This window comes from Dendrobates tinctorius, unplaced genomic scaffold, assembly GCF_039654945.1.
Source record: "Dendrobates tinctorius isolate UK_male_01 unplaced genomic scaffold, ASM3965494v1 ptg000396l, whole genome shotgun sequence".
NCBI classification, from domain to species: domain Eukaryota; kingdom Metazoa; phylum Chordata; class Amphibia; order Anura; family Dendrobatidae; genus Dendrobates; species Dendrobates tinctorius.
In genome coordinates this window covers 2,836,413-2,860,970 of record NW_027362062.1, presented here as the reverse complement: position 1 = coordinate 2,860,970, position 24,558 = coordinate 2,836,413, and the positions used below count along the sequence as shown (strand labels likewise).

General features: G+C 41.2%; 1 protein-coding gene across 1 annotated transcript; it reads right to left on the bottom strand.

Moving 5' to 3' along the window:
• Window positions 1-201: 201 nt before the first annotated feature.
• Window positions 202-22,656, bottom strand: TTC22 (tetratricopeptide repeat domain 22). Its single transcript, XM_073563733.1, has 7 exons — window positions 22,044-22,656; window positions 11,730-11,785; window positions 10,294-10,409; window positions 6,713-6,831; window positions 6,015-6,176; window positions 5,107-5,259; window positions 202-2,033 (listed from the first exon to the last, which is right to left on the bottom strand). Exons 1-7 carry the CDS (start codon window positions 22,602-22,604, stop codon window positions 1,497-1,499), a joined length of 1,704 nt encoding a protein of 567 aa, XP_073419834.1. The 5' UTR covers window positions 22,605-22,656; the 3' UTR covers window positions 202-1,496.
• Window positions 22,657-24,558: the final 1,902 nt, after the last annotated feature.

The following is a 24,558-nucleotide window of genomic DNA, read 5'->3' as shown; positions in this document are numbered from 1 at the left end:
GTGAATTTTGCTTGTTTTCTGCTTTTCAGATTTTAGCTTCCACCATAACGGCATTAACAGATTTGGCATCCCCTGTCCAATAAGTGGGCCTATTTGCCCCTAAATTCCAGGGCTGAATTTCAGTCCCAGTCCGGGCACAGTGTGAAGAATCGGTGCCTGAGTAATGCAGTTAAGATACATGGAAATGATGTGGACAAACACTGGCTTATTAATTTTTATTTTTTATGAAATCACATTACTTTCTGCTTATTTACACAAAAATGCTTAAAACAACATAATAATGACCAAAGAAAATCGGCAATTATACATTATACAAGAAGAATTGGTCGGACAATATTAACACACTTGTGGCCTCATTAACAAAACCAGAATAATTGACAAAACATAGAGGACGTCATAGGTCACAGCCAGGGATTAGGCTACAATGAATCACTGGTTGTGGCCTTTCATTATGTCACCTCTGTGTTAATTAGGCCAAGCAGGTTAACGTTGGCCGAGCACACCAATATAGTAAGGAATGTCCATCTATCTATAGTGCATTAGATATTCTGCCAGGAAAAAAAAGGATCAGGCATATTAAATTTCAGCATGCCTGATCCTTTTTATTTTTTGTAAGAGTTGCCACTAAAGGTGTCTGACAGCAGCCTTACTCCCCTTTCTCCATAAATGACACATGGACACTCCTCACAACTGAGCATGTTTGTGCATAGGGAGGTCAGGAGGAATAACTGCATTCGGCACTAGAGGTGCTGCCACCTTTAGGTTTAGACCTCCTGCTTATTGAGTCCTAAGGCTCCGTACAGAGTAGTAGGGTCTCATTGTGCCACCATGAGTAGTATCTGAAAATGTTTACGATTATTGATTCCATCACCGAACAGACAGGTTTTATGCAAGTACAGCTAATCATAATTTTCTTATTAGTCCTTTTGTGCATCGTTGGACAATTCTTGGTCTTTTTATTCCAATACTAGTGATAGCTGACCCGCATAAACTTGCCTTTGGGCACATTTCTACCCCAAACCTAAAAATTGCCATGGACGATTGATTATGTTTGATTATTCAGTGTCTTTTACTTACACAGATATTGCTATTTTTCTATTTCATTGTGACGGTCATTTTGGCTAAAGTGACAACAGGAAGCGCTGCCATATTGGATTTCACCTTCGATTCTTTTCCAATATTCATACCAGTGACCGCAGCAGAGTTAGGGGCTTATCTACATGACCATATAGTGGCTATATTTTCTCCATTTTACATCGGTAAGTCTAAACCTGTCCGTGGGTTTTGTGGTCCGGACTATCAGCATCTTTGGCACATACAGGCTTGGTTCGGTAGGCCCGAGGTTGGGCCAGAACTTCCAGCTGTAAATACACTTGTGTGAATTAGGCGTTAACCCAAGCTCGCTTTCGAGGCTTGAGACGCGTCTAGTCACATGAGAAGAACCTACAAGCCCCTTATAGGTGTAGTTGGAAAAGTCAGTCTTATGAAGCCACAGATTAGATGGTAGACGAGCGGCTGCTCAGTTTTAGTCTGGGTTTCTTGCCATTCACCATCATAGACTGGAACAAAAGCCTGACCAAGTCCATTTTACCAGTGGCGATCATCACCTTTGAAAGGCTGACGACCTCCGTGGTGTTATTTCTGCACACCGCCTGCAGCTCTTGACTTACACTTTCTTCTCCATACTTCTCTTGAGCTTCTTTTACCCAGGACTCAACCTCCTTGATCAGCGTCTCGGCATCGATTTTACTTTGACCATAGAGGCTGAGTAGCGCTTCCATTAAATGTCTGAAGGTCTCTGTGGCTGGAGAGCCTTTGCTGTCCATGGTTATGGCTTTCTTGAAACACTCGATTGCATTCTGTTCCTCACCTTTAACTAGCAAACATTTACCCTTCAGTAACTGCAGTTCGGGGAGGGTATCGCCCAGGTCGTACTCCATGGCTTTGGCAATGCAAACTAAAGCTTGATTTATGGAATCTTCATCCGTTAACATGAGCTCCTGCACCGCATCCACACCCATGTAATAACACACCTGAAATAGAGATAGACGGCAGCTGTAAGAAGCATAAGGGGACAGTCATAGGGGCCATTAGGGGCGCGGCATCATAAACACTGCATGTAAAAGTGTTACAGAACTTTTCCTCGTTTTACTTGTAAGGAAAAATATGGAAATGACTTGGAACTGATTCTATGGACGCTGTGGCTCAGTATTTGCATGCTTTTTGTTTAGGCAGGAAGACAGCATAAATGAAAGGCGCTTAAGCTATGTACACCTTTGCATTATTTTTTATTATTGTTCATTTGCTTCCTAAATGGAAAATTAAACAACTTTTTACACATAGTTGTCTATATTAAAATAATGTCCTTCACCTAGCTAGCATGTCTGCAAAACCATGACAAATCCAAGAGATCTCCGCTCCCGGCTCTGACAGCTCCTTCTGCGCTCTCTCTTCTTAGTGTTAGGCTACATTCACTCATCCATGTGACGCTTCCCTTTTGTTTTTGTCTGACACCACATGGACCCATAAAATGTTATTAATCAATACACCTATCAGTTTTAAAAGCGTATCCTTGCGTCAGACCCATGAGACTCGGAGCATGTCCTATGCTAACCCGTTTTGCAGTTCCGACTAACCATTAAAATCTATGGGAATCCGATACAAAAACAGAAGATCGCCTTTTTACTTAATGTTCCATCCATGTTTTATCTGTTTTTAACTGATCCGTTGTTACGAGTTAATGGATAAAAAAAATATTCAGACAGTCTACCTGTGCCGTGAAAGAGAAAAAAAACAATGTAAAAACGGATGTAACACGGAGGCAAAACCGATGACACATGAAAAACGGTCTATTTTACAAAGATATAAAATTAGACATGGATGTGGTCTTAGAGATAGCAGCAGGGAGTAGGCTGTACTTAGCGCCAACTGTGGGCAGGAGGCAAAGCATCTGTATTCTGAGGGCAGCGAAAACAGGCTGTGGATAGGGAGGAAAGCACATAAAGGGAAATTGTTTAGAGGAATGTAGCTGTACTGATAAATGACAGCTGAATAAAACGATTGTATACAGGACACACATCTCGTATCCCCCAAGTATTAGTGAGGGGCACACAGCCACAGGAGAGAAATCTAAAACTAGTACCGGCCTGTAAACTGCGTATCAGTGGTTCTGAGAATGTATGAAGGATGCAGACGGAAATTGTTATTTTAACTACAGGTGACCATTAAAATATGTAAAATCATTTTTTTTTTTCACGTTAAAGTTGAAGGCTGTGGGGTGGAGGATAACCTCTATATGATCTAGAGTCATGGATGAAAGTATTGGCACCCTTTAAATTGTTACAGAAAATTAAGTATTTCTCCCAGATAATTATTGCAATTGCACATGTTTATTTCCTTTGTTTGTATTGGAACAACAACAAAAAAAATAAAAAAAAAAGGCAAGTTGGATTTCACACAAAATACCCAAAATATTCCCACAAAATTATTGGCACCCTCACCTTAATATTTGGTTGCAAATCCTTTGGAATAAATAGCTGCAGTCAATTGCTTCTTATAACCATAAACAAGCTTCTTACACTTCTCAACTGGAATTTTGGACCACTCTCCTTTTGCAAACTGCTCAAGGTCTCTCATATTTGAAGGTGCCTTCTCCGAACAGCAATTTTAAGATCTCTCCACAGGTGTTCAATGGAATCCGGACTCATTGCTCGCCACTTCAGAACTCTCCAACGCTTTGTTTCCATCCATTTCTGGGTGCTTCTTGCAGTATGTTTGGGGTCATTGTCCTACTGGAAGACCCATGGAAGCAAACCCAGTTTTCTGACACTGGGCACTACCTTGTGACCCAAAATCCATGGTAATCTTCAGATTTCATGATGCCTTGTACTCAGTTAAGGCACCCAGGGGTAACAAAACAACCCCAAAACATCTTTGAACCTCCACCATATTTAACTGTAGGTACTGTGTTCGTTTCTTTGTAGGTCTCATTCCATTTTTGGTTAAAAAATAGAATGAGGTGCTTTACCAAAAAGCTCCATCTTGAAAGTTGTTTACCCACAATTTTGGAAAGGTGCCAACAATTTTGTCGAGCCCAATTTTTGGACTTCTGTTTGAAATTTGCCTTTTTTTCTCTTGCGGTTTTTTTTTGTTTTGTTTTGTTCTAACACACACAATAAAAATAAAAATGAGTATGACAAAATATATGTAATAGCAATAATTTTCTCTGAGAAATATTTCATTTTCTGGAATAATTTCAAGGGTATCAACACTTTCGGCCTTGACTGTAATAGTTTTATGGACATGTGTTGACCTCATGAAATGGCCCTTAAAATCCATTTACAGTAGATCCATTAGTCCAAAATCATCACAGGCAATTTTCTTTTTTCCCATGTTCTCTGGAAATCCAGAGAGGCACCAACAAAAGGGCTCAGGTTTACAGACGAGATGGAAATTTATGTGATGGGACACACGGAACAGTCAGGAGTCAGAGCCACACTACAGTAAGGATTACACTGCTCGGCGTTTCTTTAAGGGCTCACTCAGCTGTCCGTTCCTTGCGTACGAGTTCAATACAAGTTCTATTGGTTCGTGAAAAAAAAAAAAAAACGGACAACATTCAGATGCCGTCCGAGTGAGGTCCTATTTTCACGGACTGTTAGAAATTTTTTCATGTATGAGAAATACTGATGAAACTTGTTCCTAACTTTGACCGAAATCACTGATGAAACTTGGTTAGTTTTTCTCTTATGTGAAAAAAAGAACTTGCATGTGAATAAACCCTACGGGAAGAATGGAGCTAAGGTACCCCAGAAAGTGGAGATAATTTTCAAGAGTTCTATAGTAAAAAGGTTATAAATTACTTATATGAGGGCAGCTTGTTGATGGTTTTTGGAAAATTTAGCGTGTTGGGCATCTATAGGATGAAGACCTCCGGCATAGAGCCATTGAGCGCTGCTCCATGACGGGGCTGTTCCCCAAAAGTGTTGCCCGCATATCTCTTCAGGAAAACACTCCATCACAGTGAGCAGCGACCCCTCAACCTCCAATATAACTTTTTCCAGCAACATTGATTTAATGCGTCAATCCCAGTTTAGCGGTACTCACCTGCCCCATTTCCAGATATGTTTTCAGACAGGGGTACACATCTATAATGCTGTCCAGGTCAGATTTGGCATTGGTAAGATAAGTTCTGTCCGGCAATCCTCCGAACCCTAACTTGGCCCGTTCCAAGTCTCTCACATACATCCATAAAAAAATCTAAACCGAAGCAAATGTAAAAATGATGTTAATTAACAAAAAAGATACAGGTTAATGTAGACAAATATCAATTACAATTGAGACAAAACCACAAATACACAAAAACATAGGGACCGACTCATCATTTGTGTTCTTTTTAAAGTCATTCTTTGGTTTTTTTTTTACTCTTGTATTTGTTGACAGTTTTTGTGCCAGATTCATCGAAACGGCTTGCGCGCTTCAAGAATTTTGCTCAAACTCTAAAGTGCTGTTTATTTTCTCTTTAACTTTTTTTGAGACTTTTTAGCCCCCAAAAATGTTACTCTTTGCATAAAAATGTTCACATGTTCATCCAACTGGATCTCATAAAAATTATCAGACATATATAAAATCATTTTCCAGGGGGAGGACTGGTGTACATTTGAGCAAAATTTTAGTGATCTTTTAAAAAGTTGCTGTTTATTGAATCTGCTAAAAACAATCTGGAAATTCCGAACCTCCAATAACGAACATAAAAGAAAAAAAAAATACAGACTTTGAAAAAAGGTGCAAATGAAAAACAGGTAAAAAAATCTCACACCAAAAATTTAGGCATAAAAAGGCGCAAATGGTATAATGAGTCAAGGTCATAATATTTACTTAACTCGCTACACAGAGAATATAAAGTTGACCTAACGTACAAAATTAGGATCATTTAATAAATTACAGGATTTCTTGAATTTTTCGGGGTGTAGCGTATGCACGTGGTTCACACATATTTTCCAGTAGGTCATTACCTGGGAACGTGTGCAGTAAGCCTGCCAGTTCAGTTTGGGATCTTGGAGAGCATCAAGAGCCATGTTACAGATTCCCGTAGCCATTTCCTGCTTTCCTAAGAAGTGAAATATTTTGGCAAGATGGTTCAAGACCAGGGGGTCTCCTTTTCCTATTTCTATGGCCTGTTTGTATTTAAAAAAAGACAAAAAAAAAAAAAAAAAAAAAAAAAAGAAACACAAATGAGCAGATCAAGAAAGGTCTACAGAGTCATCCAGCGCCACTCACCTTTGCATCGGGAGGTGAGCGGCGCTGATAATCTTGCATCCACAGGTATTCTACTGCTAACTGAGTAGTACTTGGTTTCACCTGTGGAGGCGCTGCAGGGAAACTGAACACTTGCAGCCAGATTTCCCCATAGATTACAGTTTATCGCTCACAGATATTTCCAGTATTTTGCAATTACGGTAGCTTATTGTTGCGAGGTCCATCTAACAAAAAAAAAAATGGGTTGTCCAAAGCGGACAAGCTTTTAAGGTGAACGTGTTTGCACACATGCAACATTTATTATCTACTATGTGTTCCCAATATCAACTTGCAAAGACATAAGCTTCTGTTCGACTTTGCATAGGACGGAGACGGCTTATGAATCGCCTACTGTATAACTCGTACAGATAGTAATAGTATAAGCATCCACAAAACGAGATGTTGTTAGACAAACCTTGCTAAAGCAGTCCAAGGGGTCTGTTCCTGAAAATCCGTAGTCATGAATCCCCATTGGCGTGGTAGAAAACGAATGTTGTTTTTCCAGCATCATCCCAATGTAGCACCAGGATAAAGCTAAAAGATAGGAAATATCATGTGTGAGAATATAGGACACAAGACAAATTCATTTTATTTATTATTTAAAACTATTCACTTTATTAGGGTTAGCAAGAAAGACTTAAAGGGTCTTCCACCTCAACATTTATTACTTGTTAGAAGAACTCCTTGACAATAAGTTGATCATAAAGTGTCCCCCTGGGGGGGGAGGTAGGAGTCTCCCAACAATCAGGTGTAATCAGTGTTAATAAGTATAGTAAGTATTCTGTTTCCTAGCAGAGACTGTGGTTCCGTGTCCCACGAAGAGGTAGAGGTCAATGACTTGTATGCTATCAGACTTGTGGGCTGAAGTGGTAGCGCCCGGTAGTACGGTATGCCACCAGGAGTCGGCTGTGGTGACAAGGTCATATGATGTGTGGTGACGTATACATGATGTGTGCTGGCAAGGTCACATGATGTGCAGGCGGCAGAGCCTGTGTGCACGCAGTCTGTAGGTATCCAAGTCCTGTAAGCTGGCAGAGCCCTGTGTGAAATGTGTGAATGGTGTTCCCCAGGAGGTGTGAGACAAATATCAATTTTGATATAGTGACCCCCATATTGGCAATGTTCTGGGTTGGCAGATGGTGCCCAGCCCTCGGCTCTGGGCAGAGAGGGGGGGGGATATGTACCATAGCTGGGAAGGACGGGATTAAATCTCAGCTCTAAGGGTTTCTCTAAGAAGTAGGAAGTATTCATGGAGTGGCAGTCTCCTGAGGGAGTATCAGTCTGCTGGATGAAATAGGGTCGAGTGTGCTGCTGGTGAGTGATCAGCCAAAATGTGAACTGTAGCTGATAGAGAGATGTGTCGGGGTCTCTCTCTGAATGGAGACTGCATGGATCAGCTAGGAAAGCTGAGCAGTCTTTTTGTGAGGGCTGCAGAGAACCACAAGGATCAGTGGGTGCTATGGACATTAGCTGTTTTGTTTGACCGAGCTGGGGATGACTGAGCCGCGTATGAGTAGTAAGGGTCTGTTCTGTTAGCGCCAGAACAAAGCTACGGTTTGTTTTTTAGTTTGTTTTGCTGCTGTGCAACCTATAGAAAGCAATAAAAACTGCATGTGTTTGGATCAAAGCTGCATTGCCTGTGTGAAAGCTGGCTAAGGCCTAATGCATACCAGAGAGAGTGAACCCCTACAATATACAGTATGCATATATATTAGTTACTTTGACAATACTCTAATTTTTTTTCTTTCTTATTTCAAAATACTTTAGCATTTTCTTTAAGCATGGGAAAGTTGTAGGCTGCCTAATAGCTTTTACCATCAGTATGTAAGTTGGTGTGGCCCTAATCCCAGTAATTTACCTGACCAAGTCATCTGTGACTGGCTATCGGTCCTACTTTGCTTGCTAAGCAAACAGTGATCATTCTTTCTAAAAGGCAGCAGTGTAGGTTTTATCTGACCTCGACGCTTCAAACCTATTCATTCCTTGAGGAGACGTAGGTCTCTTCTAGAAGGTTTCTCTATTGCCACTTATAAAATGCTAATCTGTATGTCAATATTTGACCCTTTTTAAACGTCTTAATACATACCATAACGTGAATACTTGTTAGTTTTATTCAATCCTCCTGGATGAACACTGCTTTTTCCACCTGCTGGCTCTCTGTTCTGCACCTCTACAGATTTACCCTCTGGATTTATAAACCAGCTCAGGTAGTAAAGAGCTGCCTGAGTATTCAGGTAGTTGGTATCCTTGCAACTACTTAGCATGTCCACTGCTTCTCTTACTCACTGTGTGCTTGCTGACATACCCAGCTCTGCTACATCACTCTACTCTTCTACTTTGTCATAGTGTATTTCCTAGGATACCCAGGTCTCCTACATCGCTGCTCTCTCCTACAATGCCATAGTGTGCCTCCTAGGATTCCCATCTCTCCTACATTTTTAGCGTGCCTCCTGGAATATACAGCTCTGCTACATTACTGGGCTCTGCTGCATTGTTAAAGTGTGCCTCCTGACATCCCCAGCTCTGCTACATCACTGAGTTCTGATGTATCGCTAGAGTGAGTCTACTGACCGATTTAACTCGGTTACATCACATCAGGGAGACTCCTGATCTACTCAGCTCTTCCATACTACCGAGCCTTTTGTCTTGTGCCTTTTAAAGTGCTCTTCTTCATTGTTTTTTCTACAAGGAGGCTCCAGCCTCTACAGACTGTTTTGCCTCCAGCTCCCGTCCAGCCTCTACAGCTTCCCTTGCTCCAAATGGTTCATGCTCTCTTGATTCATAGCATGGTAGAGTTGGAAGGGACCATCAGGGTCATCTGACGTCGGGTCGTACATTTGAATTCCCCCCCCGCAAAAACGGGATTTGGACATATGCGCCCAAGGGGCCATAGACTATAATGATGCCGACAGAGCGAATGTACACTCTAACATGTATCATTTTCAGGTGTGTAGGCTTACTAGAGGCAGACACCCAGACGCAGTCTACTACTACGAACAGGTGCCAAAACACAATGTGAAAGCGCCCTTAGAGACTCCACCTTACCAGGTGGGATATAACAAGCGAAACTACATCTATTGCATTTTACACCAGTGGACTCTGGTTTAAGGCATTATTACCACACTTTTAGGCTGTGTGCCCACGTTCAGGATTTTTCGCTTTTTTTTGTGGTTTTTTTAGCGTTTTTCCCCTGCAAAAACGCTTAAAAAAATGCATACATTAAGCATCCCATTATTAGAATGCATTCCGCAATTTTTGTGCCCATGCTGCGTTTTTTTTCCGCAAAAAACGCAGCATGTTCATTAATTTTGCAGAAAATCTGCGGATTTGCCACAATGTTCATTGTATTAGGATGCTCCGGAAAAAAAACCCGCTTAAAATCCGCACAAAAAATGGGATAAAAAAAAAGCAAAAAAGAAACGCGAAAAAAAAATGCGGATTTCCTGCGAAGGAGTCCGGTTTTGCTCAGAAAAATTCTGCTTACGTGGGCACATAGCCTTAAGGTATCTCATATTGATAGGATGGGGGATAACTTATTGATCAGTGGGGTCTGATTGCTGGGACGGTAACAATCCCAAGAACAGGACTCTACCGGGCCCAATCTGTAAGGCGCAGAAGTCGTACATGTGCACCACGGTTGCATTCACTACTCTCCGGACTGCCGAGAACTGCTCTTCACTACCGCCCACCCAATGTATTTAGAAAGTCAATGGAGATAATCTACTGTATACATCAACAAGTTTCTCCTCCAGTGTAATCCATTTATATGGAGGCTGAAAACGAGAACATGAGCGTCACGTTGCCGGAAAGTCTTTTAGTATTGAAACTGGAAAGTCAAATAACTTAATGCAACAAAGGATTGGTAAACTGAGCCTGTAATAAGAAACTCGGTACTTACTATAACACACGCCGTATATTATAGTACACAGTATGCACTACTTATTATAATGCACAGGATATTATACACTACCCATGATAACATGCAGCATACATTACCTTTGTAATTGTTATTAGACGACTTTGCAGCTTCCCGCAGAAGCATCAGCGTCTTGTTATAAAACTGGAGTCGTTTTTTTTCCACATTTCCCTTTTTTATTAATATTTCATCCAACCTGCAAGTAAAGGAAAAATTCTAAATATTATGTTTGGCTATTAAAGGGAATCTGTCAGTAGGATCAACCCTCCTATGCCATCTATATGGTCATGTAGGTCATAGGAAGATGAATAAAATGATACCTTCATATCTATGATCTCATGTCTTATTCCAGAGAAATACAAATTTTTCTTAAAATGTAAATGATCTGTTTAGATCTATGGGCCGGACATAGATCTCCCCAAGAATCTGCCTCCAGAGATTATTTTAAATGGAAAGGGAGAATTGCCAGTTTGAGACATGTGGATCAGGAGAGCTTACTGTCAGTCATTACATGTCTCACACTGGTAACTTCCCCTTTTATTTATAATAAGCTCTGGAGGCAGATTCTCAGGGAGATCTATGTTCCGCCCATAGATCTTAACAGCTCATTTACATATAAAAAAAAGTGGATTTCTCTGGAATAAAACATTGGATCGCAGATATCAAGGTATCATTTTATTCAGCTTCCTATGACCTACTTGCCCATATAGACAGATTAGGAGGATTGATCCTACTGACAGATTCCCTTTAATCAGCTGACTGTTTGGAATTTTTGTATTACATTGTGTCATTTTTTGTGGAATATAAAAACTTTGTATACTTGCTGTACTAGACCCCATAATCTATATGGATGGGCAGCAAATACGCTCGCCCACCGCTTTATCAAAACTTTGAAGTAAAGCTATATGCAGATAAATTTTTCAGAGGTGTTTTTTTTAATGTGATTTGCTCCGAGAACGCCACAAACATTACCTAAAAAAAATTATTTTTTTTAATGCAGCTAAAATTCATTTTAATTATTATTTTTTTGCAGTTCACAGGAGGAGGTTTTTGAACATTTTTTACAGGTTGTGAAAAACACCAAGAGCATGTCACCATTATTAAGTGGATATTGATGGAATTCTCTCCAAACTAGGCAGTGGCCAATCAAAATGCTGCAAAAAAATGTTGCAGGGAAAAACAAAACAAACTCTTCGAAAAGCTTCCAAAACTTTTCAAGGAAAAGCAAAACTCCTCCTAAGCTGTAGCAAAAAGGAGCGTTTCCTGAAAATGTTTTTTTTTTTTTTTTTTTTGCTTGAAAGCTCGTAATTTTTAACTCCTCAATTTGCACATAGCCTAAAACCGTGTGTTGCCGTGATTAATTTCTAATGGGTCGTGACCATTGCCTAATTTACAACAAATTGCAGTTGTCAGACCAAAGTTTCCCAATTTTTAGATCCTAAAATAGAAGAACTTGGTTCCTTACTAACCCTAATGTGCCAATGAATCAACATGCGGTGGAAATAAAAGACCGTACCTCATGCAGAGAGACGCCATTGTGAAGAACCAACTTCTTTTCTCTTCTACGGAGATCTGCATGAGAAAATATAGAATGTTACCGCATATATTCTCCATATGTCCCATGAACAGCTCTAGTCATAACGTTATAAATAATATTTTTCAGAAAAAAAAGTGCAATTTTATGTTTCTTTTTTTTTTTTTTTTGGTAAAAGCAATCACACACCAAAGTCGTTGCTGCAAAAAATTGTACTTCCAACTATTTTGCCCCAAAAATTCAAGTTGTAGCACAATCACGATTATACTGGGGGATTAGAGGGAGAGATGATATTTGCTGTATGTTCACCCAACATATATAAAACCGTAAGTGTCAAAATTCTGTGATCATTCATTTCCTAATATATATCCAGACTATACTCAACAGGTCAATTTCTCTATTTAAACTCCTCCTATACTAGGGCTCTGCGCCTCTTTTGTGGATCGATAGGGCCGCCAACAATCGTCAATTTGTCACCTCTCCTTTGAATAGATGATAAATGTCTTCGTAGACTAGCCCCTTTAATGTCTGTCAATGCACCTCAAGATAAAAAAATAGAACTTGAACCCCTATAACAACATACTAAAAAAATATTTTTTTACTTTATATATACAGTTGTGGCCAAAAGTATTGACACCCCTGCAAATCTTTCAGATAATACTCAGTTTCTTCCAGAAAATGATTGCAAACACAAATTCTTTGGTATTATTGTCTTCATTTAATTTGTCTTAAATGAAAAAACACAAAAGAGAATGAAGCAAAAAGCAAAACATTGATCATTTCACACAAAGACTCCAGGCTGGAGTTTTCCAAAACTTACCTGAAAAAGCCTAAAACATTTTGGAAGAATGTTCTCTGGTCAGATGAGACAAAAGTAGAGCTTTTTGGGCAAAGGCATCAACATAGAGTTTACAGGAGAAAAAAAGAGGCATTCAAAGAAAAGAACACGGTCCCTACAGTCAAACATGGCGGAGGTTCCCTGATCTTTTGGGGTTGCTTTGCCGCCTCTGGCACTGGACTGCTTGTGCATGGCAATATGAAGTCTGAAGACTACCAACAAATTTTGCAGCATAATGTAGGGCCCAGTGTGAGAAAGCTGGGTCTCCCTCAGAGGTCATGGGTCTTCCAGCAGGACAATGACCTAAAACACACTTCAAAAAGCACTAGAAAATGGTTTGAGAGAAAGCACTGGAGACTTCTAAGGAGGCCAGCAATGAGTCCAGACCTGAATCCCATAGAACACCTGTGGAGAGATCTAAAAATGGCAGTTGGAGAAGGCACCCTTCAAATATCAGGGACCTGGAGTAGTTTGCCAAAGAAGAATGGTCTAAAATTCCAGCAGAGCATTGTAAGAAACTCATTGATGGTTACCGGAAGTGGTCGGTAGCAGTTATTTTGGCTAAAGGTTGTGCAACCAAGTATTAGGCTCAGGGTGCCAATACTTTTGTTTGGCCCATTTTTGGAGTTTTGTGTGAAATGATCAATGTTTTGCTTTTTGCTTCATTCTCTTTTGTGTTTTTTCATTTAAGACAAATTAAATGAAGATAATAATACCTAAGAATTTGTGTTTGCAATCATTTTCAGGAAGAAGCTGAGTATTATCTGACAGAATTGCAGGGGGTGTCAATACTTTTGGCCACAACTGTATGGATTTGGAACAAACAAAAAAATCATTTTGAAATTGGGTTTCATTAAAAAATTCAGCAAAAAACAAAAAAACAAAAACATTTTTGCGAGTTTCACTAAAAAATTCAGCAGCGTTAGCCTCTGTTTTGCATTGCCTATTGCTGGCTGCAGAAGAAGGCAACGTTGACTGTACGGGGAAACAAAGAGCTTGTACAAAAACAAACAGAGCTAAAATTTTAAAGAAACCCAACTGCAAAAATGATTTTTTAACATCCCAAAATACAAAGCATTTAAGAAAAAAAAAGTTTTCGAAAGTGGATCGAAGTTTTCGAACTCCTGTTAATAGTTGGCCACTCACAGTAAGATTCGTATTGGATAGACTGCGGCGGTTTGCAGTTCTGGAACTTTTTTTTCACCGTACTAAATTCAACAGGGGGCCTCGAAATAAATTTACTTTTATAACAAGTAGTAAAACAGCAATTTGGTAGAATCCAGAGGAACCTTTGTGCCCTTTAATCGTTCTTAATTTAAGGGGATATTCAGAACTACAAGTATGGATTACCTATCTGTAGGATAGGTCATCGATATCATATTGGTGGTGGTCCAACGCCCAGCACGTTCCACTGATCAAGTGTTATATGCTCCAGTGTGGGCCAGATGTACAGAATGCACAGCTCTGCACATGGTCTAGAGACAACTGCTGGGTCCTGCAGATCAAGTAAGGCGCACTACCCATGAGCCGGCACTACATGTTCGCAGCTGGGCTCTTACGGCTCCATGTATTGTTTGCATACAACCACGGCCGGAAGAGATAACAGCTGATCACTGAGGGTGCCAGGTGTTGTACCACCACCAATCTAATAATGATGACCTATCCTCTGGGTAGGTCCTTTAGTAAGTTAGTCCTGGACAACTCCTAAAAATTCATATTCAGCTGAATCCATAGAAACCCCATAAACATTACACTAAAGTTGTACAAAATGGCCAATATGTACAAAAATGAATGACTGTTCGTTTCGACCTCCAAACGTTTAAGACATATGTTGGACATGTTACATTTTTTCACCCAATAATCAGCATTGGCTCCATCCTCAGCTGGAAAAATCCAATATTGGCCAATGCTGTCTCGGCCATGGAGAAATATTTTAATCCAATGTTTATGGGGGGTCTTATGGATGAACGCTCTGTAGGAAGATTGATCTTGTGTAAGCCTAGATGGGTCCATCACAATCTTCTCCGCCGTTATCTTCATAGTATCAAGCCATCGGATTGCTGGTCTTCCTCTTCGCCTTGTTCTTTTTATACTCCGACCATGATGTCCTTCTCCAGTGATCACACTCTATCTATGATGTGTCCAAAGTAGGCAAATCGTACCTTGGTGATCTTTGCTTCGAGTGACATGTCTGGCTTGATTTGTTCCAAAATTGATTTGTTTGTTCTTCCACGTATACAGTGTAGCGCACGGGATGATCTACATGGGTGCTGTTTGCACAGGGACTCTCCTCTATTTGAGCATGGCCACCAGGAATGACAGGCTGTACACGTAGACTTATGCAAGGAATAATTTCTTAACGCTAAAATCAATACACGGAAAAAAAACAAGCGAATAAAGGACACATATTATATAACTCGTACAACTCTAGTCTGTGGTCTAATAAAAAAAATACCCACCCTGCAATAAACTGTTGAAACCAACAATGGCCCTATCAGATCTACTGTTATTCCCCAGTCTTCAAATAACAGCAACCTTCCGTAATCCCGGCCAGAGACAATTTCAGATGCACTTTCCAGGCACAGTTGTGCGGCGCATTCCAATAGAAGTGAATGGGAAACATTGCGCAATAGTCACATGTCTTCTTTCCTTCGCCATTCACTTTTATGGGAGTGCAACAGTAAAAAAAAAACCAATATAGTTGATGTGGTAAAATGACACGAGTGATGGGGGCACTGTTCTCCGCTAGAGAGTCACAGACACTTTTTATTGAGTTTACAGCATGTAAAATTGCACAGAGAAAGGTCTCTTATTACAAAGTCCAAGTCTATAGTAACACTTGGACTTGTTAGTATAGTACAGAATAACTTGTCACACTTGGTATTTACGCTCCTTTTATGCTTTCGGCGCCTCTTGAACGTTTTCACTTTGCAGGAGAAAGAGGTGAAGTGCTCGGATCAGTAGGTTCCCTGTAGACACAATGCTTCTTACTCTGCTCTTAGGACATGCTCTCCCCATTTTTTTTTTTTTTTTTATAATTCTTTATTTAAAGACTCACAACAAAATCCAGGTTAACATAATAATTGAAACCAGACAAGTAGACGAATGCAAGCAATACAACTTAACTCCCAACCAAGACAATCGTCCACGAGTCTTTAACATCCGGGGACCCGGTAGTAGAGGTCAATGACCCAATTTGGAGGGTATTTCATTTTTTAACTTTTAACAAACAGTAAAGGAAAGAAAAGACAGAACAGAGAAGAAGGAGAGCAGTTGAAGCGAAAAAAGAGAGTGGGGTGAAATACAGTAAGTAACGGAGCCGGGAGGGAAGGAAAAAACAAGGGGGTAAGGGGAAGGAGTACCCACCCGACCAAGTCCACCACTCAGCCTGATGTTTTCAGTTAAGCTCAGGGGGGTTTGCCTCCAATGCTCTCCCCATTTAATAGAATATTGGCCACTTGCTCATGCTTTGGGAAACCAGTCCTTTTGCAAACTTTTTGGGGCTCATATGATGATCCTCACAATACATACTTCCTTGCCATCCTACAATAGTTTTCTGAGGCTCACGAATCATGAGCCTCAGTTTTTCAGGAGTGACACCTGTGAGGGTTTTTCGGACCCGAATCCATCTTCCTTTACTATTGTGTCCCTTTTTATTTTTTCCTCTGCATCTATGTGGACTCTTTTCTTCTCAGGCTAGGTTTTCCAGAGATAGGTTTTCCCGACCTATCTCTGGAAAACCACAGGTGGCTGGCTAGGTCTTGTCCTCTGCCCAATATCACAGTAGGATATACTGATAGTGGTCATGATCATAATCTCTGACCAGAGCAACCAAAATATGACCATTTTTGGACACAACTCTTCTCCAATGACAAGCAATGCAACACAGTCACAATGTCCACCCCAATCAGATATAGGACACCAAGACTAGTCTCCATTGAGTGACGCCTCCTTCTTTTTTTGGGTTGGCATCCATAAACATTGTTCCTGGGAGGTGTCTAGACTCTCCTAGGTGTTTTGAAGTTCTCTGTAGACTCCGAGATGTCCAGGAACAGTTGGCAAACTCAAGCAACAGTTGTGAGACTAAAATCTTCATATAGCCCTCACTTTTATGACTAAGGATGACCATACGAATTAACAAGGGGCCGCTCAACTTCTGCCAGCAAAAAAACCCCAATAGACTAATTTTTCTTTTCCTAGAGTTTCGAATGCCAGTAGTGTCCGGCAGCCATTTATCACCGCCGTGTCAATAGCAGTGAACATACATCCAATCATCGACATATTGGTAAAGACCCAGTATGGTAATATTAGTGTCAGATATGACCACCCAGTTTGGTGTAGAACTGCTCAGCGGAGGCTTTCTGACTATATGTAGTATTAGGTAAATCACTGGGATCCACAGAGGTCACTGGAGATCATCCTCAGATTACGTGTGGACATATTAAGAGCTTATTGTGCTTGTTTTTGAGCAATACACAATAATATAATGGGGCCATTGTTTGATAAATGTAGTAATACGTAGATAATCTACAATAGGTTGGGTTCTGTCTGCAAAACAATATCAGGTCTAATGAAAATATTGGCTTTGCGATTCATTTTGCTCTAGATTATTTTGCTGTATGTTGTCTTCGGGTAGGTTTAGCTCTTACAGTTTTGCATGAAGCTCCATCAGGTTGCATCTCTGGTAAAACCATTTAATAGCATGGCTAATAGATGGACCTCTCTCTTTCAAAGCAAACCTGTCACTTTGGAAAACCATATTTACTTACAGATATAGGGTTAATATGCAGGTAAATACCGTTACAATAGGCCTGACCACCTTACTGGCCTCTATTCCTCTTGGGTATCCGCCGGATTTGAGTCATGGGGGCATGCATACTGTGGACCGGCTACAGTCACCGCTCATGACACTGCGTGCAGTGACTGTAAGCATGACCCGGAACTTTGACTGACATCGCTGGTTATAACATATCTGTGCGAAGCTGGCTGTCAATCAAAGTTCTGAGGTGTGATTATAACCAATGCACACAGTATAGTGAGCAGTGACTGTAGTCATTTCGGCCGCTTCTATAACTGAAATCCGGCAGCTGCCAGGAAGAATAAAATTAAATTTTCTCCCTGTAGCTGCATTTTCAGTATTTATCCTATATCTGCATGTAAGCAGTGTTTTTCAAAGTGACAGGTTTCCTATATGTACAAAATGCATAATAAGACATTTTAAAGGAAATTTTCGAAACCACAAAAAATGTTTGCAATTTATTTGATACAAACAGGATTTGATCATTAAGGTATCCTTTATCAGTAGAATAGAGTATAACTTACTGATCTCTGGGGAATTGACCACTAGGACCCAACCAAGATTTGCAGAATTGGGCATCAAGTACCCGGGAATTGGGCACTATATTGAATGGATCGAATATCCGGATGCTTGGTCTCCACTTGATTCACTGTCTATGGGACTAAGAAAATAGTGAAGCGCAGTGCGGGGCTTTTGCCAGCAGTCCTATAGACATTGTGCAAACGATTCAATGTGAGGCTCTGCAACGCCTGGTTTTCAAGATCCAGAGACTCAAGATTTTTGCGGGTCCCAGCAGTGAGACCCATAGCAGTTATCACGGATCCTTTGATTTAAGGGATAACTAAATATTTTGGGAATAATTCTTTGATAAATTCAATCTGCATTAGAAAAATGCAGCTAATGTGATGGAAAAATAATTTGTTCCCCAGTGCATTAAATACAAATTACTAAGGATATGATCCCAATGATTACATCATATAGAAACTGCGCCATGGCTTGTTTCCTCTCCTGTTAATGATCCTCTGCAGGAAGTTGAACCTTGTGGACACTAATGCAAAATCTCCATTAGGACCCCTAACTATCGTGGGACTTTAATAGTATTGGTCTTCTCACATGGGCCAAATGGACCTTTTGGGCCCCCAAAAATACAGATAAAAACGTATTTATTTAATCATCAGATAAAATCCATTAAGACGTGCAGACACCACCCAACGCGTTTCCATACTGGGGTTGTGTCTGTACACTACATTGTCAAGTTTTTTATCGATCTCTGATGATGGAATAAAGAAGTTTTTAATGTTAGATACACCTTTCTTCATCTGGATGTAACTCTTTTTCTGTGCACCTTGAGAAAACAAGCTCATATATAGGGAGCTAGTATATTCCTTCCTTCTTCATTTGTTGTGAGATAATCCCATCACCATCAACCACTATATTTTCGTAGACCTTGATATGGTTATGGCTCAATGCAAAATCTATACCAAGGTCCCCATTGTGGGATCGATGCACTTATGGATCCCCACCAGCAGCATACCTCATTGTGAATACAAGTGCTGCATCCTCCATGGCTATGCTATAAGGAAATTTTCCTTTTTTAGGGTCCACATATACTCACTTATGTATTTATTAATTTTTTTACATGTCTTCATAACCTTAGCCTGCTGCGCTGGTGTCCCCAGTAAATAAGAACAGAAACCTATAATGGCGGCGGCCGTGCAGGGATGGAAGCTGCCAAATTAAAGGACTGAGAGACACCCCTAAGTAAGGGGGTACTTCACACTAAGAGAGATTGCTGAAGCGTCACCGATTTTATGACACAACAGCGACCTCGCCAGCGATTTCATTACGTGTGACACTTAGCAGCGACCAGGCCCCTGCTGCAATGTCGCTGATCGTGCTCGAATGTCCTGGGCCATTTTTTGATCGCAGGTGTCCCATTGGCCAGCATGCATCGCTGTGTTTGACACCGACGAGCGACCTCGTTAGCAACTCAGAAATCATGGACGCAGGCGGGAATCGTCAGAATCGCTGCTGTGTGACAAGGTCCCAACGACACCCGAGGTCGTTGCTGCGTCGTTGGGTAAATCTGACTGACAGCTTACTAGCAATCATTTAGTGACGCACCAGCGATCCTTACCAGGTCGTATCATTGTCGGGATCGCTTAGTGTAATGGTACCCTAAGACTAAAGTAGCCCGCTATGCAGATGTGGAGTTTATTCCAAGACGACACATAGGTGACATGGATCTGTGACACCCCAGAGTCCAGTTGTCACAGTGACATTACCTCCCTCTAATGGGTAAAGTCATGTTTGGAGGCAGAAGGGGGGCCCCCATGCCAGGTAACATAGATTAAATCACAATTCCTGCTGAAGGTCAGAAAAGGGAGCTGCTTTATAAATTCTGGCCAGCAGATGGGGTTGGTGAGTCAGCTAGAAGTCAGCTGAGGGGGTTGTCATGGAAACGAGAGCAGCTGTGAGCGAATGACAAGACAGTTGAGCTGAGGTGAAAAGATCTTTCTGGAAGGTCCAGTCAGTTCAGGTCCGGGAGCTGATCTGTGAAGAGGGAAAGGGAAAAGAGCAGAAACAGAGAGGCTCTGGGGAAGCTAAAAACTGCATATAGCAGACCCCAGAGCGAAGCGCTAATAGAGAGAAAAGGGACTCCAGAGTCCTTGGTGGTCAAGAGCTGTATGTCATGATCGTCGAATCTGAAAGTACAGGGGACTGTAAGTTCCTGTGCGAGATTAAACACCTGAGGGCAAGGCAGCAGATAAGGAGCCCAGGGCTGACGGTGAAAAGGACGGTACCCGTGGAATAGGCTCACGCTGTCAGCCGTACAGGTTAGAGAAACCATCCAGAAATAGAGGGTCACAGCTTACTTACAAACAGCAGAGACCCGCACACAAAGCGCAGAAGGAAGGTCCCAAACCCCCACCTGGCAAGGTTGATCCCCTGAATGCCTCCAGGCGAGCCGGACGCATTCCATCACCTGTATGTGGTACTCCGGATTGCAACCCATTTGCCAGTAAAAGGTAAATAAACCACCTCTCTGTGTCCTCTCATTTCTCTGCACCCCAACGTTCACAGCCATCTGAACTATTAATCAAATATATTTGCCCTGGGACTATTGCTCTACCTGTGGAGAGCTATTTTCACCTCAGCTGCGACACACCAGCAGCCTCAGGAAAACAACACCGCAGCGCTGGTCGCCTCTGACCAGAATACCACAGGTGGCGTCACGTATTCACCTATAAACGTTATCTTCATTTTTACCACACTTCAATATCACACAACTTTCCCCTATTTTATTTACTGGGCCACGGACCGGGTCACCGCCGCCGTGACGTCCCCCATTGAAGTCAACGGGCCCGGTACTGAGTACCCCACGGCCCTGCCCGGGGCGCTCCAGATCCATGTTAATGAATTGAACCCTTCTGACCCAGTTTTGGTGGACACAACCATCCCGTGAAAGTAACCCTTGATTTACTGGACAGATGCCACTTGAGATGTTCCATACTGTGAGAAGTGGACTTTGCTATTGTTATGAAGCATTGTTTGTTGTTATTGTATTTTTCCTTAGGGGGAACCACCAAGTGCACATCTCTGTTGAGTCATAACTATAAAGTGCGTTGCCTCCTTGTAAAAAAAAAATAAAAAAAAATTTCTGATTAAGATTTGTGCCTGTGACATTTCTGTTTGGAAGAAGTATCGCACAACTGAACCCATTCCTCAATGACTGATGTGCTGTTGGCCACTTTGGGCACCATTAAGTGGGTCAGCACAATTTATAGATTAAAAAAAAAATCTTAAAATGTGTTTTTAGAGACAATCAGATGCAATGTTGAAGCTGCTAATAATAATATACAAGAGAGGGGAAGTATGGAGTTGTGTGGAATGTGACAGAGTCTACTACAGAGAACTCTGCCAACTTGCTGAAAGTCCGGAATTTGCAAGGACTGTCTTCATTTTTGGGGAGCAATCCTGACAAATGATTGGGCGTTCTAGGCCGAAAGGGACGCGTGTAACAAACACTGCTTAAAAATGGGCAGAATCGTTGCCTTTTTCAGGGAGGACCAAGAGTGGGACTAATACTTCCTTAATTTGCCAAAACCAATGTTAATAACGATGAAGTGTGGAGAAAAATATGCAGCATGTGCTATATACATGAACAGTACGGATTGCTGGCAGTGAGATGGAAGATTTGGGATCTGACATGTTGCACGTTAGCAATCAATAGTGATTATATTTTGGCACCAAGAGAGTTTTACCTTACCACTGAATTGCGGACGTGACTTTTCTAAAGTAAAAATGTCTCAAAAAACATGTTATGTGACGGCAGAGGAACTCTTCCTGAAAGATCACTATCTTCAGGGGCATAACTACAGTAGGCGCAGTGGTCCCAGCCGCACCCAGACCCTGGAGCCTAGTGGAGCCCAAAAGGATCCTTTGACCCATATAAGAAGACCAATTCTAATAAAGACCCGTGAAAGTTGGGGGTCCTGTTGGAGATTTTGCATTGAGGTACGCCAACTTCAAGTTATGCCATTGGCTATCTTATAGCAAAATAATCAGTGAGCGCCATTATTGGCACAAATGATCGTCACTAGAAACTATGAAGGCAGAACTGAAAAACGATGTAACTATATACTATTGATAGACTGACCTTGTGTTTGCCATAGGCCACGGCTTTATCATACAGACTTATTCCCATTATCAGTTTCTCCATGTTGTCTTGGTCGGTCATCTGGCCTACATCAAACGCGTGAGCGTAGCCTTGTTCTGCCAGGCATCGTGCAGCCATGAGTCTAGTCTCATCGCCGTCCCCATCTGCATCCAGCTTCATCAGATAAGATAACTTATCCGCACACTGCGTGGCCTCTTCCTCCATGTTCAGCTTGTCGTAGACGCAAGACAAGTTGGCCCAAGCGTTTAAATTATTCGGATCCTGATTGCAAATGTTTATAAAAACCTCCTTGGCTTTGTTGATTTCGTCCAGGTAAAAGGAGAAGACTCCCAATAAATTCCTGATCCCGCAGTGCTGGAAAGTCGAGTCGAACTCCAGTTGGAGCTGAAGGACCTCTCGCTTGAGTTTGATGTCCCTTCTTCTGAAGTTCGCCGGGGTGCACGACTCAAAGTTCAGGTTCATTTCCAAGTGGAAATAACCAGGGAAATATTCAAACTCATCTATGAGAGTGTCTATGTCCACGCCGGGGTCTTCCTCCATGGTTGGCAGCGCAATGTTCCTCCCGTCTTACCTGCTCCCTATTCTTGTATGTCTGGTTTGAGTCACCTGTAGCTCGGGAGGAGCTTAGGCAGGGAGAGGCTGCGAAGAATTCCCTCCTCACCCAAGTGTTTGTGTGCAGATTTTGCAAGTCAATCCCACGATTATTGCTACAGTCGTTTCCTCCTCTCGTGATACAATTACTACATAGAAACATTAGATGTGTTCAAACCTGCAATGAAAAGGGCACCGGGGCCTTGTTACAGTAATCCAAAGCATAGCCTTCCAGTCCCTCACAAGGGCTTGTGCACACGTCGAGTATTTGCTGTGCTTTTTTTTTTACTGTGTTTTTAAAGTGCGTAAAAAAACGGCTGTTTTACCGTAGCTGCAAAATTAATGATATTTCTGAAATCTTGTGCGCATGCTACTTTTTTTTTTTTCCTTATGTGTTTTAAGCATCAAGATTCAAGACCTTTTTTTCAAATCTGCCGCTTGTCAGTTCTTTCAGCATTTTGGTACAGTTTAAACATATTTTTAGTGCAGGAAAATCCATTGTGTGATAACACCCTAAGGCTATGTGCCCACGTAGCGTTTTTCAAGCGTTTTTTTCCTGCGCAGAAACGCATGCCCTTGCCAGGGAAAACGCATGCGCTTTTTGACACGCGTTTTTGACGCGATTGTTAAGTGTTTTGACATGCGTTTTCCTATGCGTTTTTGCAATTACAATTAATGAACATGCTGCGTTTTTTTCCACTAAGCGTTTCCTCAGCGGAAAACAACACACCATTAGCACAACATGTGCGTTTTCCATTCTATTACATTAGATGCTTTTCTTAAGCGTTTCCGCAGCAGAAACGCTTGTCTAAAAGCGCTGCGGAAACGCTTAAAAAGCGCAACATGGGAACACAGCCTAAGGGTACAAATCAAGTTTATTTATTTTTTATAAAGTTTTTGTCATGTTTGAAAGTTGCATAGGTGGTAACTTGCTGAGTTTTGGTGATCCCATTACCGGTACCCTCATCAATCCTAAGCCGTACTTAACTATTTCCGTCAGTCCATTAGACCAGGAATGGATGGAAACAGAAGAGGACCCCTGTGCAAATGACTACAGCGTAAAACAAGACAAGAAATAATACAGATTTTCTAACAGTCCCGTTCTTGTGCTTCTTGCTGATACTGCTCTATTTGGACAGACCTATGATGGCTGCAGGCAATCACTGGCTGCAGTGGTCATATGTTGTCCGCAGCTTGTAATTGGCTGCAGCAGTCACATGTTTGTCCAGATGAAGAGAGACCAGCAGGGTACCTAGTAAATGTTAAAACCAGAGTGGTGGGAGACCGTTAACTTACCAATTACTTATTTTATTATTGTCACCATTCTGAGCAATTTTGTAAAAATTTTAATTGGTCAGGCAGCCTCTTAGTTTTTATTAAAGACGTGCATTTGATAGACCTCTCAGTAGGGGTGGTGAGTAATGTTTTCTGTTGGGTTTATTCTATCATTTTTATGCATGCCTTGAAAAAAAATAAGCTTTTTGTAAAAAAATAAAAAATAAAAAAAAAGGGCGACATCAAATAGCAAGTGACCTAAAATAATTGGATTCCTTTAAATCCAAATGCAGTGTGAAAAGTCATAAGTGAGAGATCTACAGTCCCAAACATCTCCCAATCGATGTCACCAGGTCACTCCTAATTAGAATAATTAACCTGTAAAGCTAGATGGAGCAAATGTGAACTCCCATGGCATAATGAATCCACGATGCAGAAACATGAATAAGTGTAATAATGGCTAATACAGAGGATAGAAGGGACATTGAGGCTGGATGGCTGCACGGTTCGTCTCCTTGTGATACTTACTGTATAGTTTGTTTAGTTTGAACAGTGTAAAAAAAAAAAAAAAACCTTGGAAGTCAATAAAAATGTGATGTGGATAATGTGTAACAATGTAGGTGAATGC

What these genes read in the sequence shown, in the direction of transcription:
- TTC22 (XM_073563733.1), bottom strand. Translation starts at nt 22,604, where the DNA reads ATGGAGGAAGACCCCGGCGTGGACATAGACACTCTCATAGATGAGTTT. An exon ending in GTCTAATAACAATTACAAAG is followed by an intron (nt 6,832 to 10,293) that starts GTAATGTATGCT and finishes CCTATCTTTTAG; the next exon opens with CTTTATCCTGGTGCTACATT. An exon ending in CCTTGGACTGCTTTAGCAAG is followed by an intron (nt 6,177 to 6,712) that starts GTTTGTCTAACA and finishes AAATACAAACAG; the next exon opens with GCCATAGAAATAGGAAAAGG.